Below are 18,121 nucleotides of genomic sequence, written 5' to 3' on the forward strand. Positions count from 1 at the left end.
GCAAGGTTTTGCAATTGCAAAATAATCATACTACAGGAAGTTAGCACAACAATACAAGGGTTAACATTATTTGTATTCCTTCCTGTTTTTGTAGTTTTATCATTTAATTAAAAGTAAAAAAAAACAGGTATCCTTTATCATATTCTGAAAAACCCAACCGCTCAAATGTTTACGATTACTGAAATGTTTCACTTTACAAACCTTTTGATCTAAAAGCATATGCTTAAAAGTCTGAAAATAGTTTTGTAGACAAAGCTATAATTGTGCCAACATTTTATTTTTTATTTTTTAAAGGATGACTTGGACTGAATAATGAAGAAAGCAATAAGATCCCAGAATAGACGTGAACTTATACAGTATTGTTTCAAATAATCTCAGGATGAAACCTCAAGAAGCTGAGTGATAAAATGCCATGGGAACATTTCTGCAGATTCTACCAAAGGTAATTTCACAGAAGAAGCTAAAATATAACACAGATTTTATTTAATTTTCGATTTTTGTCGCAAAACAATTCCCAAACTTTAATTTGTGTTATTATATAGGATAATGTGAGTTTATTATTATTCTAAAGGTGGAAAAAATTACACTTGTAGTGTACAGTTAACAGCAGTGTGTTTTTGGCACTTGCGCCCTCCACACGGAAGGGGGCGCCAAAATCATAAGTTGTTTGCACTAAAAGCTCTCAAACACTTAAACAGCAATAATATTCAGTTTTTTTTCCTCGTTTGTAGTGTATATAATATATATATATATATATATATATATATATATATATATATAATACTGATGGTAAATTCATTTGGATGATAAGGTAGCTGTGAAACCGCATTCAACTTAGGTGAGTTCCCCTCATCTAAAATATAAAAACTGAAGTAGCTACTTATTTAGTGGAGGATAGCCTATGCTTCGAAACTTAGGCACAATTCTGGACGACAATTATTTTTATTTTAATAGTGAACAATGGCACACATTTCAACTTGGTGATATTTTAGTGTATCATATTTTATTATCATTCATAATCCTATTAACCGATATTTTGGATTTAATTTGCATTAGCCTATGTTTTACTCCCACAGGTACGCGAGCGAGTCATTATTTCAAAGAATAATTTGTGGACCAATTTAAACTGCAAACTTTTCTGTATCCAGCAGGCAGCTATATAATCGCTGCAAGACTAAAAATTATCAAATTGAGTAAAAAAAAATGTTTATGATAAACTTAATTATTGGTAACATGAAACACGTGATTTTTTCTAATATTTCAAACCCCACGATTCGACATCAAATCATTAAACATATTAAAATCATCGAAAAGAACAGATAGAATCAATTTAAAAGAACCGGCTCAAATGAACGATTCGTTTGTGAATCGAACATCAGCTCGGCGCTCAACAGGTGGCGCGTGTGAGTGAGCGCGAGACCCACAACATACGCGCTCGCACTCAGCTGAACAGTACTCGCGCGAGCGAACGCTCACACAAAAATATGTTTCAATTACAGTGGAATACATTTCTTTAGGCGTTACTGCTCAATTAAGGTAAGAAACCTCGCGTTTTGTTACTACTCTAAACTTTCAAAATGACTTCTATTTTGCAGTTAAGTTTGTTTTGTTTGTTTCAATGGCAATTGAAAAGGAACATATGGCATGTGAATATTTCTCACGGTTATCATGAAGCGCATTTTTCATTAGAAATTCAGTATAACAAGCATTACCTGTTACCATGTGATCACAGCATAGACATAATAACATCATAATATTATCCGCATATCTCTGTTGTATTATCACAAAAGCAGTCCTGTCATAGCAGTAATAAAACTTAACATGGAATCTTATCTCTAACGAGAATGTTTGGAATTTTAATGGAATAATTAGCTTCACTTTATAATTCCAGTGAAACATTTTTCTTTAAAGACATCATTTGATCACTTTTCTTTCTAACTCTGTGCAACCCACATTATACCCTCTGGATCTGCACACAAGCTTATTGTTTGTTTGTTTATTGGCATGCACGTCATTCTACTATGTGCCAAAGGACGTTATGTCACACGGTCACATTGCATTTTGGGTCAGAACTGTTAGTTACTTGCTGATTTCATCGTTGACCTTAAACAAGGAATATGCCATGCATGCATGCATCCAGCTTTTTGGAAGTGAAGGAATGTGGTGCAGCATGCTGAAACATGTGCTTAAGATGTGATCGTCTATGATTTTGCCTGTTTCAGAGCTGTTCCTTCAAAAACACACAGCCTTCCCAGACCTGCGTGGTTCACGAGGGAGGGACACTGCAAGACGCATTTGACTTACTGTCGTTTGACACAATCATCATCAATGAGGACATTAGGAATGGCTGTGTTGAAGCAACAAAGAGTGGAGGATTTCTATGATATTGGAGAAGACCTTGGAAGGTAAGCACCGCGGTATGATGGGTTGCCTCAGGATATCTTATAATTGATTCCAGGTTTTTTCTTTTTTTAAATATGCTTGTTCAGAAAAGGCTATCTATGAATAGTGCCGTGAGTGGAATTAACAAAATGACAGGTTGTAACTTTGTTAGTAAAATCACTGGTTAATTGGATAGTTAATGTTGATAATGTTGTTTTAAACCTGTATGAGTTTATTTCTTATGATGAACAACACAAAAAGAAGATATTTTGATAAGTGATAGTACGCATAGAGTTGATGGGACCCATTGACCTCCATAGTAGGAAAAACAAATACAATGGAAGTCAGTGCTTACCATCAATTATCAAAATATCTTATTTTGTGTTCAACAGATATAGAAACCCATACAGGTATGTAACAACATGAGGGTGTGTAAATTATAAATATAATATATTTAAAATATCTGCAAAGAATTTCAAAACATCATTATTTTCTTACCAACCCTCATGATACTAATGTTTAAAAGGACAGGCACACCGTTTATCATAGTAGTCATTAAATATATTGAAAAGGCTCTCTGCTTATAAAACAAAATATGAAGCCCCCCCACCCCTTTCTATTGGCACCCATTCTCATTCTTGAGTAATGTTTTGTTTCGCTCTCAAAAAGCACACTCCCCGTAAAAGCTGTCCCAACAGGCGAGCCTTGCATTTATTATGACATGAACACAAAAATCTGTCATAATCACTTTGTCTGGACCTTTTGAGCAGGAGGAAGTTACAAATCTATCCGAAAAGGAAGCTTTAAACTGCATGTGCACATTCAGGAAAGGTGTAGCCTTACGCCCAGGTGACTCCCGTTTCTCTGCCCCTGGTTACGGGTCGCAGGTGAAAGTCACCCTTCGGCATTAATCCGTCATCGGTTTTTAATATCCCTTAGAAAGATGTTCTTAGGTCAATTCGGAAAGGCGTCTTCCTCTGATTCGGAGAGGTCGTTCCCTTTTGTCACGGAAGCCTCCTGGCTGAAGAACTGAACAGATGTTGGTTATTGTTCGGAATATGTAACAGGCTCAGCCATCTGCCTGGCTGGCTTTGTGTCCCGCTCAATAGCAGATACAGGTTTCTATGACACACCCTGGATTAGATAAGATACCTGACCAAGGTTGACCTCACTGTTTTATTATCTCCCATGTGAAAATCAAATCCAATCATCAATGAGGTGCACATTTCCTTAAGAATCCGTAAAGTTTAAGGTGTCATTCATATGGTGTGGGTGCTGGACTGTAATGGAGTTTGCACACAGAGTCCACAATTTTCACACGTTATAAAATAAATACGACCTCACGTTGTGTCAATCGCACAGTTAGTCCGTCATAAAATGATTTAGATCATCAGGTTTAATTTTATGCTTGTTTGAATCCGGGCATTTTGAGAGGTGTTTTGACTATTTAGAGCCATCATACAATTAACGTCAAAAACCCAAAATAGCGTCTGACAAGTTGATCCACGTTTTTTCGCAGCACAAAGCACTGTATGACAAATAAATTGTGGAATATAAAGACAGATTGAAAGTGACATGATTTGTCAAGTATGGGAGCCCATATCTGTGTATTTAACCCATTGCAATCTGTTCCTTGGAGTTGGGCTGTAAACTTAAAGAACACCTATGGTCCGATTCACGTTTTTACATTTCCTTTGGTGTGTAAGTGTGTATTAGTACATGTTAACGATATGTAAAAGGTACAAACCCCAAAGTAAACAATGACACGAGTTATCGTCTCTGACGTAAATCTCTTTTCTTGGACGACAACAAACACACGGATTGTGGGCAACAGTTTACTTCCTGGGATTGGTGATGTAGACAAGATCGATATTATCATAATTCCTTCCGCTTCGGCCTCACAGCCTGTAAGTTAACTCCTGTTAGCATTGCATTGTGCGCGAATCTTTCAAACATGGTAATTAGCGCCACATTTCTGGCTGATGCAGAGGTATTCAGACCATTCACAACAAACAGATTAGCTGGCTTAGCGCTTTTGAAATCTTTTAAAAAATAATGTGTTTTTTTAACCATAAACCACACAAACACATTGTATTATACCAAATACACAAAATAACGTTGTTTTTAGGTGGTCTTTAAACCGATGACCTTCGGGTTACAAGCCCTTGGAAAGCAAAATAGTAGTTACTGATTCCAAAACAGAAAAGATTATGCAAAAAATGATAGTCTTGTGGTCAAGTTAGCTAAACAATAGCTTGTTGCTATTTCATTCGTCCATTCGTAGAGAACAGTGCTAACGTTATAAAGATTTGTTACAAAGTTTTGTTTTGTATTGCGATTGTTTTTTCTGCAAGAGATTGATTTGCATGCATCAGACTTAAGCCCGATTTATAGTCGTGCGTAAATTCTACGGCTATCTGTAGCCTGTGCGTAGCTCTGCATAGCCTGACGTGCACCTCGCAAAATTTTTAACGGCGCGTCAGTTCTAAGCGGACCGCAAGTGCTGTAATTGGTCCACCAGAACCCCTCCTGTCAGGTAAAAAAAAACTGCGTCATAGGTATTTCCGTTTGCGACGGTGAAAACAAAGATGAGCCAAGATGAAGAGTGATTTAACTCAAATTGCAACAAAAGCCACTGTTTATTTACTTCCATCATTGCTGGTCTTCTCAAATCATACTCAACAAGTTGCTGTTTCTTCTTCGTTTGTGGGTTAACTTGCCAAACTTCTTCTTCTCTGACGGTCGCGCTGCTACTGTGGTTACACACGTGGATACTGCCTACCAGCGGTCTGCGCATGTGTTTGCAAGTCGACGACGACGCAAAAGTATAAATGAAAACCGACGCGGAACCTACGCCGTCGCGACTACGACGTAGGACCTACGCACAACTATAACGAGCCCTTTAGTGTGCAATTTTGCATGACAAATTTTTAGGATGACGAAAGGGGCGATCACACTACACTTTTTATTCCATTGACTTTCATTTATACGCATGCGAAACTTGTGCGAAGATATTTAGCATTTTGCTGTGTACCAAAGTTCAAGTCTGTTGAACTCTGACTTGCGAATTCATATTTGTGAAGATATGTGACCAGTAGAAAACCGGTACGTCGCGTCATGAATTTTCTCCATCTACTGAAAGCAAAGATGGACGAAGCAAAAAAATGTAATTGACGTAGCCCTCCCTGCCCATATTCGCAGAAATACGTCGAAAAATATTTGCATGTTCAAAGTCTAGTGTGATGACTTCTGAATACAAAAAAAATGCAAATAAAAATGTCTGACTTCAGTGTGCAAAGATCTTACGTTTTGTACTTATGGTATTATTAGAAAATTAAACAATCCCTGAACTCTAATTATCAGCATTAATGCGATGACCCTTTCCTTAACTTAAACACCACGCTTTGTACAGTCTGCATGAATAGCTATTTCTGCAGTTGTGTTAATATAAATTGTGTCTTTATGACACTGATAAAGCCTGATATTACTTTTCCTTATAATTTCAGTAAAAGAAAATTGTCATCTTTGACGATGTTTTGTTTTTTCTAATTTCAAAATTACGCCTCCAGCAACCACAGACACATTTCACAGAGGGTCAGACACATCCGAGGTGGAAATACTAGTGCACGCAAACACGTACCTCTTTTAAGAAAGAGGAAATAGCTTGTGTGTGGTTTCACACAGCTAGGTGTTATGATCAGTACCAAGTTTAGAGCTACAGACGTTTCTTTTAGAAGTGCCGAAGAGAACCAAGCTAAAATTGAGAAGGGATGTTCGAAACTAAAGAGAAACCCCCCTTACAAACTCTTCCATGTGGGTGTGAGGGGGCTTGTTACCACTGCATGAATCACCTGCTTTATAGATTGATGATGTGGGACAAATGAGACCCTATTGCACAAGCATTTTGTTCCTTAGGGGTGGGCTTTATTTGCTTATGGGCTTAACTAACTTCATAATGGAAGGACGGTGACTGCGTACAAGTTTGCCATATTTGTCTCTTTTGATATACATGCAATGTAAATCAGACATTTGTATAGCAAAGTTAACTGTAAAGGTTGTTAGGCACATTCGCTTTGAAAGCGAATGATGCAAATGTTGTATAAGATTGACGTTTACTGTGATGCAACTTGCCATTTAAAGCAAGTTGTGTAAAAATGTGCTATAAAGAAAGAAAGCTACCGGTTTTAGCTGGTTTGTTAGTCGACAGTTGTCTTGTAAGGGAATGTGCTTGTATGCTGTAACCATATTGTCCCGAGAAATTAATAAAGATGAACTGAACTGAACAGTTAGAGCCCTTATGTATCTATGCACAGTACAAAGCAAGACATTTAACATTGCCTAACTATGTTTTTCAAACTCTCTAAATCTGTATTTGGTTAAAGCACGCAGTTTATAGCATATTAAACATCTTCTATTGAGGTCATGGATGTATCGATGGAATGATTTATTATTGTACATGTCAAACATGTTTATGAACCATAAAAACTACTCTGACTCTCTGTTTTGACTGATGTTAGGCAATAAGAGGAAGTGAAGAAAGCCAATCAACACGAGAGAATTCGAAAGCATTGTTTGGTTAGTCTGTTTTGAAAGATCTGTGTTTATGATAGCTAGCGTTTTTTAATACGAATGCATTCCCTTCATTAAAAGAATTACTGGTAAATAATATCATATTTTCATTATGCATTTGAATGATGGTTTTATCCAAAGCATTGTACGGTGCAAGCTATACATTTAGATTCAAACCCACAGCTATAGGTTTGTGGATGCGGTATGGTATGTGCAATTGGCTATATTTTTTTGGGTGGTCAGTCATAATCTCAGTGGTCATCATATACTCATACTATATTCAGGGTTGTTGTCAGGGAAGGTAATACAGAATGCTATCCCAGGCCCTATGACATAAAGGGCTCAATAATGCCCCCTATAGTCTGACCAACACATTGGGCATGGGGGTAAGGGGGGCACACCTATAAAACATTTGTCCAGATCATTTAAGCAACAGCTTTGTTGATATACTTAGAAAGTATCTCACGACGTCAAACTCTTCTAGCAGTCAAAGTATCTTTGTGAGTCATACAGTAAACACCGCTGTGAGTGACTAATACAGTAAGCAACACATGAGCACACAGTACTTAACATAAATTATACTTACACACCTTCTGTTTTACTTGCTGAAGGTGCATTTAATTTGAAACAAAAACTCGTATCATTGTGTACCTGGGCTCAGCCATCTTTGAGAATTAGAGGATTCAATTCAGTTTTCACTAAAAAGGTTTGATTTATGGTTTGGATCCGAAGCTTTAGACAGAAAATATGTGATCCTGTATATGTGAAATCCAGGCTAAAGTCTCATAATCTAATTTTGAGATTAGGAGCATCAAAGTTTGATTTCATTCATTGACTTCATATCAAATTCAATCTTTAACATGACTTTGTTTTAGAAATATACAGATATCTATGTTCGTTACATTATGTAGGATGATTTTAAGTCGAAACAGGACAAAATGTTCTTTTTTAAGGACAGGATCACATACAGTATGTGGGTTGATGCCCGCATTGAGCTGTCCCACAGTTGTAATCTAGGGGGTATCTGGGTAAATGTCGCTATTTTTAGATAACTCATCATAGTCACCAGCATGATTATTTTCATTTTTAGTGTAGGTAAACAAGAGACAACTAAACATTTTTATTTTTAGAGAAGGAATCGGAGGGAGATTTGTCAAAACATCCGCGACACGCATTCCTTGCATTCTTGCATCCCACCATCCGTCATAATGATGCGTGCTTTCGATTAAAATTCTGGTAATGTTTTCTTTACAAAAATCATCTGTCCAAAGTGTTAAAAAGGAAGCATGTGTCAGCTGTGAAATAAAGGAGACGAGAAAGCTGTTATGCTTTATTGAAGTGTCTGTGGGAGGATGAGATTGTTTGGAGTTTAAGAGGAATGGGCTGGCAGTATACAGCGCCTGTAAAAAATGCCATCTGTAATACAAAAATGTTTTATTGTTCATGTAAAATGGATAGTTCTGTCCGTGGATGCTGATTGGTCGATACAGCACTGTAGCCATGGTAAAATACACCATATAATAACTGCTGAAGTAAGCATCAGTTCATCAGTTTTAGGTACAGAAATGTATACATTTGGTACTGAAATGTACATTTGAGGTAGAAGGTAAATCTCAAAGACCTTTGGATTTAATTTAAAACATGTGATGCACTATATATTTCAGACGTCAGAAGGAAGGCAAAATGAATTTTATTAGTGGAAAGTTATGTGACTATTTTTAAAATATAACAGCTTTAAGTGCTGTTTTAAACGGAGGAGCATGAATTTGTGTAAAGATAGCTGTTGTTAGTTAATTCTGTGGGGAAAGGTTTATTGTTTCTTTAGATGTTACATAAATATGCACTTTGCGATGGTATAAGAACAACTAAACTCGATAATCTTTCCCTGATAAAGAATATATTAACATCTGTTGCATTTTGTTATCAGTTAAGGTCACTCGTTTTCATATGCACAAACACATACGCACCATAAAACTCAATGTCATGGTGTCCCCTCAGACCAGTGTCCTGGACATGCATTTGAATATTTGGGCTGGCGCCACTGAGTCAGCCGCATAACCGGCAAGACCCTCCGGCTAATAACCTACAGCTGTTGGGAGTGGAGAGTCCACTGAGACCTCCAGTTATCTAAAACACAAGCGGGCTTAGAGCAAAGACTTGCGGCACGCCTCCTTTTGAATTCCTTAGCTTTCCTACTAATCGAACCTCCAACAAACCGTCTAATGATGCATTAAAGCAAACCACGCCAGCTTCTTTCCCCTGGCTTTTTGAATGTTAATATATTTTTGCGAAAACACTGATGTCTTATGAGCAGTGTCCAAAGTGAATTCAGAGTAAGTGCCAAATTTGAGTAAAAATTTACTTTGGCGAGCAAATGGGGATACTTACCAATTGGCGGGAAACTGCAACACTACATGTTTTTATTATTAATTGTAAAAATGACACTTTGACCCTTTTCAGATTTAAATGATGTGCACAAATCAAATTAGACACTAAAATAAAAACAGATGTGTCATCATTACACATGTTTAACATTTAAACAAAATATGTTAAAACTTTTAGACAAACGCAAACCTTTCTGCAGTATATGCTGCAAATAACACGATGACACAAATATGGAACGATAAACAGCTAAATAATTGATTCCCGTCACATTAGCTTCTGTTGCCAATTGAAAGTTGAGAAGGCAGCATTGACATTACTGAGGTCTCCAGAGGTGAAATTCCCACTAATGTGATAAATGGGAAGAACATGAGACGCTGAGTTGTTTTGATCATCTCGATTTGTGTCCTCCGGGCTCAAGAATAGACACGGCCACCCCTGCGGCTAAACATTCCAGCCCTGACTGTTTTGATTTCCTAAGCCTGTGCCGTGCATGTGTTTGTGTTTATCTTATCTGCTCCACCCCTTTTTTCCAGGTGGGGACCTTTTAGTATTTGCCATCCTGATATCTGTAGCACGATGTCTTCTGTGTTGTTGGTTGTTAGGAACATTTTTATTGATATGGCCAATGGTGCCTCTTGATTTAGCAATCAAACTTATTCAGTTCTGTTTGGTACAAACTCTAAAGTGATTACTTTCCTGATTTTGTTATGTGGACAGAAAACTGAGCATCTGCCCAAAAAACATTGTTTTTCTCAAATCCATGTTCTTTGACCGAGCGGTCACAGCTCTTAGTCTTTATTATGTCTGTGGTTTTCAATTAAATAAACAGAAAGGTGTAGATAACGGCTTTTGGCCTTGAGGCCAAGTTTCCCCACAGAAATCCAAAAATGGATTATCACTGTCTGGTGGAAAAAGAAATAAAGATATTGGTTTGTGAGTGAATGTGGGACATTGAGGAAAACGTCACATTTCACTGTTTAATGAAAAGATAATTTCTGACCCTGGACAACAAAATAAGTCATTTTTATTTAGATTTATACATCATCTAAAAGTTATATGGTATTTTAGGATTATATTTGGCGGATATACAACATTTTTTTTTTTCGAAAATCTGAGGGTGCAAAAAATCTAAATATTTAGAAAATCGCCTTTAAAGTTGTCCAAGTGAAGTCCTTAGCAAAAATTTTCTGTGGCCCTACAACAGACTTTTTTTCCCAAGGCATTCTCACGGATTGGTTACTCAACAGCTTTTTTTCTATTTTCAAACCATTGTCGCTTCGGTTTAGGGTTAGATTTGGTGTTTGCGTTAGTATGTCACTTTAAGTATTGGTTTATACTATTTTTTCTGATTTATTCTTTTATATTTTCTAAACTTTAAACAATTGTCGCCTGGCATTGGGGTTAGAGTTGGGTTTGGGTAAGGATGTCATTTTATGTAAAACTAACCCTAAACTGAAGCAACAATGGTAAGAAAATAGGACAAAACAGTTGAGCAACCAATCCGTGAGAATGCCACGGAAAAGAAAGTCCGTGGTAGGGCCACGGAAAAATGCGGAGATTCGTGAGAATGCCACGGAAAAATTTGCAAAATATTCTGTGACTATCCCACGGAAATTCGTGAGATCAGGTTGTTATTTACATGTTTTTCCGTCACACTCAGTCTAACATGGGGGAATGCAGAGTTAGCCACACCCACTTATTTACATTCCGCGTTATAGACGGGATGGAATAATCTGATACGTCTTGATTTTATTTCACGGTAACGGAATATACCCTCATACTGCCCAGCCCTACGTGGTATTTTCCCCTTCTGACATCACACGGGGAGCCAAATGTCAATTACCTATTTTTTCACATGCTTGCAGAGAATGGTTTACCAAAACTAAGTTGATAAATTATAGCACTTAAACATAGTAAAGGTCAGATTTTCATAATATGTCTCATTTAAAAAGGTCCTAATATGTACCATTTAGGTACAGATATGTACATTTGAGGTGCCAATATGTACTTTTGAGGTACTAATATCCACCCAATAGACCCTTTTACAGTTGGTAAACATTGTGACGTATTTGTGTGGGCGGGGCTTAGCTGGAGGCAGAAAGAGCCGCAGAGGCTATGTTGACACGCTTAAACGAGCATGTTTTAGGAGGGATTTATTAAACATGGATGCAGAATTAGTTTCGGATCTGTCCGAATATGTACAGTCACTGATTCTGCGGGACCGTGACAGGTATTTTTGTAAATTAACTCTTGCGATTTTAACCAGGTTTTAGATATTTCATAGACAACATATGAATTACTTTCAGGTGGATTTGGGTAATTTTGTCTAGGCTTACTGTCTTATGTAACTTATCACTGGGCTAACTATGATTAGCAATGTGGATTATTTTAAGAGACTATTCAAACGATGGCATACACATCTATCGCTGTATGTTTGTTTAACATTTAAGCTAAACAATAGCGCGGTTGGCGACTTTTCACCTATAAAACAGAAACTTGCTGATTTGTACTAGATAAAACCAACACAACAGTACATATGCATAGATTATTTTACCTGATATGAAGTGTGCACTGCAAACACGAGTATTATTTATGATCGTCTCCGTCTAGTCTGTGCACCGTATTGCATTCAACCACAATTGTCTTCTTGATTTCTGTGAAGAAATGTCTGCCGGGATCCGGTAAAACTTTATTTTTGAACCAAAAGTCCTGTTCCTTCTAATCTGGCAGCCAAAAACACAACGAGATGACATTGTAAAGTCAAAAACTCAAACTTTTAGCGCGCCGGCTATGAGTTCCTACTTATTTTTTGCCTCCAGCTAGAGCGGTGACGTCACAGTGACGTGGGCTGTAAAAGGGTCTATAGGCACGTACCATCCCAGTGACAGCTTTTGTACTTTTCTTTGTGAAGTAAATGTGCATAACAATAGTTACTATGCAAACATTTTGAATATTTGCTTTTTATTTTGGGGTTAAATATCACCTGCATGCTTTTGACAGATTTTGTAAACTATGACAGTATGACCCTTTCACAGGTCACACTTTGTGGGTCCACAGTACCCCAGTAACTGCCCATTACCAATGAAGAAGAAAAAGAATAGGGTGGCAGCTAAAATTAGCCCGGCTGTGTTGATAACACACACATATATTGTACAGACAGTCAGTCACAGCCTTTGTGGAAGCTCTCAGCGGGGCTTTGTGTGAAACACAGGAAATATCTGGCTGTAATCATCATCTATCTTATCCCTGTATGTAATCCACATTGTCTGTCCTCGCATTGCATCTGGAGCTTTAGCACATAAACGAGAACGGCAGGTGACAAACACAACTTTATGCTACATCATATCTGTACAAACTTCCCTTGCGAGCTCAAATTAAAAGGAACAAGAAAACAGAAGTAGCCTACTTTAAAGAATCAATACATGTGAACTTTATGTGCTGTAAATTTACACTTACAACTGTAAATTTATAATGGACATCAAAATAGACGTCAAAAGACGTCAAATTCTTCACCCATTAAACATCAGTAAAACACTTTAGAGTTAAAGGAATCGTGTATCCAAAAAAAAATTTTTTTTCATTATTTACTTACTCTTATGTCATTCAAAAGTTGGCTTTCTTTTCACAGGTCAAAAATTTCAAGTTAAATATATTTTATTTTCTTGCACCAAACTGGTTCGTATGCTATCAGGACGCTTGAAATACTGCACGAGTCACGTGTAGTTTTTTCATAACCCTTGCATCATTTTGAAACTTGAGAAACGTGGTCACCATCCACATTTCATTGTAACAAAAAAACCAAACTCAACTTTTTTTTAAAGCATTTCTGAAAAAGTCTTAAAAAAACCCCGCCTAAAAAGGATACTAATTGTACCTGCTGTGTTGATTGTATCTTAAAAGGGTTTACATCATTCGAATCACAAGAATCTCAGCTTTCCAAAGATATGTGACATGTTAAGCCTTTCGTTTTTGAGTTGTTGTATTTGGTGAAGTTTTCTGTCAAATAATGCAGTGTTCTTCACACGGTACATTGAAACTTAAGATAATCCAGAAAATGTACTCACCACCATGTCATCCAAAATGTTGATGTCTTTCTTTGTTCAGTTGAGAAGAAATTATGTTTTTTGAGGAAAACATTTCAGGATTTTTCTCATTAATGGACTTTAATGGACTCCAACATGTAACAGTTTTAATCCAGTTTAAAATTGCAGTTTCAAAGGACTCTAAAAGATCCCGAACAAGGCATAAGGGTCTTATCTAGCGAAACGATTGTCATTTTTGACAAGAAAAAAAAATGCACTTTTAAACCACAACTTGTCTTTAGGCTATCCAGTCCTGTGACGCGCTAGCGCAACCTAACGCAATACGTCATCACGTTAAGAGGTCACGGATGACGTATGCGAAACTACGCCCCAGTGTTTACAAGTGTGGAGAAAGAGGACCGTTAAGACCTTGTTGTATGTGAAATTATACTTATTAATGTCCTTGTGTCAGTTTATTGTTTAAAATGGTCCGCAAATGTGCGTTTCATATATGCAACACGTGACCTTTCCACGGCATTACGCAATTACGTGAGGTCGCGCTGGCGCTTCACAGGACCAGAGATAGATGAGAAGTTGTAGTTTAAAAGTGCATTTTTTTTCTTGTCAAAAATGACAATCGTTTCGCTACATAAGACCCTCGTTTGGGATCGTTTGAAACTGCAATTTTAAACTGCATTAAAAGTGTTGGGGTCCATTAAAGTCCATTAAAATGAGAAAAATCCTGGAATGTTTTCCTCAAGAAACATAATTTCTTCTCAACTGAACAAAGAAAGACATCAACATTTTGGATGAGATGATGGTGAGTAAACTATCTTTTTTTTTTGAAAATGGACTTATCCTTTATGGGGTTAAAAAAAATTCAGAAGATCAATGGAAGTCAATGGGGGTTTGAATGAATTTAAAGGCATTGGATATAACAAGATTGGGCACTCCTATTACCATGAATAGGGGAATGCGATGCTCAATATGGCCGCTTTGGTGACTGTAGCCCCGCCTTCCAGTTAAAAGAAGAACCAATCATGAATCCATAAAGACTGATGCTTCTCTGAGGGAGGGGCTCTATACAAGTCCCGTGAGGCGCTTGCCAACCTGTATGCATCGAAAAGATTTACTTTTTAGCACAATTTGTGCTTAAGAACCAAGTTATGGTACAGTGGGTGTCAAGTGTAATTTTTGGACAGAAAATGTTGTTTAATTGTGATTCTAGCACATGATTTTAGAGATCTTTCTTTTCAAGTAGATAGCACTTTAGTCTTGCATGACTGAAATAACTTTTACGGAGGCGTTGCAAACATGAACGCCTAGTGGTGAGACTTCCCAAAAGGGACTTTCACGACATGGTTATAATAAAATAATAACAATAAAATAAACAATAAATCATTTTTCATTGCAACAGATATTTAATGAGTGCCAACATTAAAACACAGTCAGTCCATTATTCACCCTGACATACTGATGAATGCTCAAAAACCTCTTTAAACATTCTCCACATTTCACAGAGGACACATCAGCTCTTCTTTTGACTCTCATCCTGGTATCCGCTCGTCTCTGTCTCTGTGCGGATACGTGCCATCTGTCATAAGCACCAGTGAAGTTACAGATGGTCCAGTTGGTATGTCCTGGTCATACTGTACAGCTGCAATCATAAAGCATGGTGTCAGCTTCATACACAGCTCATATAAAACCCAGATACAGCTCACATACAGATTCTCTTCCTGAGCATTGCGTCATTGCAGACTTGATCGACATAGACACACAAGTTGAAAATAGCTCTTACTCAGAGACACTTCCTAAATATGTTCGCATTGTCTATCTACTGTATGTGCGTCAGGCATGCATTACTGTAAACAGACAAATTAACTATATGAATGATTTCTAACACTAAACGGATTATTTATGATCAAGTTTACTTATAATTCCACCTTTAGGACTTAGGATAGGTGCAAATAAGCTTTACTGTTAGCTAACCACTTTGTGAAATGAGATGTAGCAGCTCTGCCAAGCTGACAAATACTCAGTGGGTGTTGATGCTGTTTATACAGCACTGTTTAGCAGCTCCAAAATGCACTTGAACACGTAAGGCGTAATATGCAATGTATAATTTGCACATTATATATCAGTTATACTCAGTTTTGTTTCCCAAGCATTGTTTATTTGATCTTCAAATATGACTTATCTGTTGATAAATATTGTTTGAAATGTTGAAAGTATGCATGAGGAAGAAAAGCATTCCTGTTCTCTCCTCCACATCGTGACCCTTGACTCGCACATCTCTGGGGCAGGATTTCCTCCTAGGCTTTAGTTATAAGAGAAATGTTTTGTTTTGAGTTTCTATAGGAAGTGCAAGGGGGAATCCCCATGCAGACACACTGAAAAGGGCTCAACATAAAGGACTGCCTGGTGGCCCGGGGTCAGCATGAAAGATGTTTTTTTAAGATCACCCTGAAGAAAATTAACCATGGTTTTATTGTGATAAAAGTGTAGTATGTTTTTTTTGTGTATTGATGTTTTTTTGTGTATTGATTACTATGAGCAAAACCATGGTTTTACTACACTAACCATGGTTTAACTATGGTTTTTGAAACTATAACCACGGTTATTTTGAGGTTACCATGGTTTTACTACAGTAACCATGGTTTTTTGGTTTTCGTAAGGGCAGTATTGTCAGTCAGGCCAGTGCTTTGCCCTCAGTCACTAAAATATATTTTCTGCCTGTGGCTGTTTGTTTGTAAGTGTTCTTATGTAATGTTACCATCAAAACACATTTTAAGCGTCGCGAACATTAACTTCTCAGCAATGTCTTGAGGTTTCTTCTACCTTATTGGTTGTTGTGGACACTGTTGCGTGTTACGTCAGCTTGTAGAGCAAAGAGATGTTAAGATGGCGCCGGTGCCCTCTAATTATGCCTAAACGAAAATGATTTAACATCTTAAGCAAACCTTTACTTGGGTAAAACATGACGATGCTGTGTTTTGCACATTTTGCCGTCAGTTTCCAGGTAAAGCAGACAAGTCGGGAGCCTTTTTCGTTGGAAAAAGCGTAAACTACCGTAAACGAAACCTTGAAGCTCATGAGAAAAGCAGACAGCACATAGCATGCAAGGTGTCTAAAAGGATTGCCGATAACCCTTCATCTGGTCCACTGAACTTGATGGCGAGACGTATGAATAAAGAGAATTTTAAAGGAAAACACCACCGTTTTTCAATATTTTACTATGTTCTTACCTCAACTTACGAATTAATACACCCCTATCTTTTATCAATGCGTGCACTTAATCTTTGTACAGCGCGTCGTGAATGTGTTAGCCTAGCCCCATTCATTCCTTAGGATCCAAACAGGGATGAGTTTAGAAGCCACCAAACACTTCCATGTTTTCCCTATTTGTTACATGAGTAGTTACACGAGTTAGTATGGTGGCACAAAGTAAAACGTGGCGATTTTTTTAAGCGGATAAAAATGAGAACTATATTGTATGGCGGGAGAGCACTGAAGCCGCCTTTACACTGCACACGACAAACAACGGCCGGTAAGCCGGAAGTCATTCATTTTCTATGGAGAGTCGCAAATGGTCTGCGTGAAGTGCCGACCATCTGCGGATGCGTAAATATCGGATCCGTTTTGAGCGTTGGATCCGTTAAAAAATTTGAACTTGCGCGACTAAACCGCATGCGATATGCCGACCGGAAGTTATGTATTTCATTGTATTCCAATCATAAACTGTTTGTGAGGTAAAAATTATTAATCCTTTTTGTTTAACTTTATTAGTAACACTTAAATCCTTTAAAAAAACTTTTGATTACTGATAATAAATACATTATTCATTTAATTTGTGTATGTAATTATTTTAATCTTGTCTTCATATGTTCTCTCAAAAAAATATTGGCAATCTTTGTCATATATGCATAGCTGTTTATTGTTTCATTCATTATTTATTCCACCATGGTAAATATATTAGAATGAAGCCTCTCCCATATACGATTAAACTGAAACTTCATTACGACTGCCACTAGGGGGAGAACTCCGACTGTCGTTTCCGTATGTCGTGTGCAGTTTGAAGGCGGCTTTAGTCTGCAGCACTTTGACCTTGGGCGCAGAAATATTGACGGAAGTTTGAGCGAGAGGGGGAGTACTCGGGAGTGATGATGTTACTGCGCGCTGAGTGCTCTTCCGCTATACAATATAGTTCTCATTTTTTATCCGCTTAAAAAATCCCCACGTTTTGCTTTGAGCCACCATACTTACTCTGTAACTACTCATGTAACAGTCTTTAAATAGGAAAAACATGGAAGTGTTTGGTGGCTTCTTAATGCATCCCTGTTTGGATCCTAAGGAATGAATGGGGCTAGGCTAAATGCTAACACATTCACGACACGCTGTACAAAGAATAAGTGCACGCATTGAAGATAGGTTTGTATTAATTTGTCTAAGTTGAGGTAAGAACATAGTAAAATATTGAAAATTTTTGGTGTTTTCCTTTAAGCGCATCGAGAGACATATCAACACACCATATTAATAACACTGTTTTATTAATATTGTTTTGTTATCTTCCTTACAACTAGGGATGCACCGATACCACTTTTTTGGAATATGAGTACGAGTACTTGCATTTCAGTACTTGCCGATACCGATACCGAGTACTTAATTAAAAAACATGATTTAAATTTACAGGTAAGAGCTTTAGTCATATAATTTCACAAAAAAAACAAAGGACTAGTTTTCCAGTTTGTTGTAAACTCTGGCTC

At 37.3% G+C, this 18,121-nt stretch overlaps 1 protein-coding gene across 2 annotated transcripts in view; it reads left to right on the top strand.

Annotated features, from left to right (window-relative positions):
• Positions 1 to 1,395: 1,395 nt before the first annotated feature.
• Positions 1,396 to 18,121, top strand: part of dapk2b (death-associated protein kinase 2b) — a 34,638-nt gene continuing 17,912 nt past the window's right edge. For both annotated transcript variants that reach the window (XM_065292074.1, XM_065292075.2), the window contains exons 1-2: positions 1,396 to 1,536; positions 2,223 to 2,405. In XM_065292074.1, the coding sequence (XP_065148146.1) occupies positions 2,329 to 2,405 (77 nt within the window). In that variant the 5' untranslated portion in view covers positions 1,396 to 1,536; positions 2,223 to 2,328. The remainder of the gene's footprint in view (positions 1,537 to 2,222; positions 2,406 to 18,121) is intronic.

This window comes from Paramisgurnus dabryanus, chromosome 23 (assembly GCF_030506205.2).
Source record: "Paramisgurnus dabryanus chromosome 23, PD_genome_1.1, whole genome shotgun sequence".
NCBI classification, from domain to species: Eukaryota; Metazoa; Chordata; class Actinopteri; order Cypriniformes; family Cobitidae; genus Paramisgurnus; species Paramisgurnus dabryanus.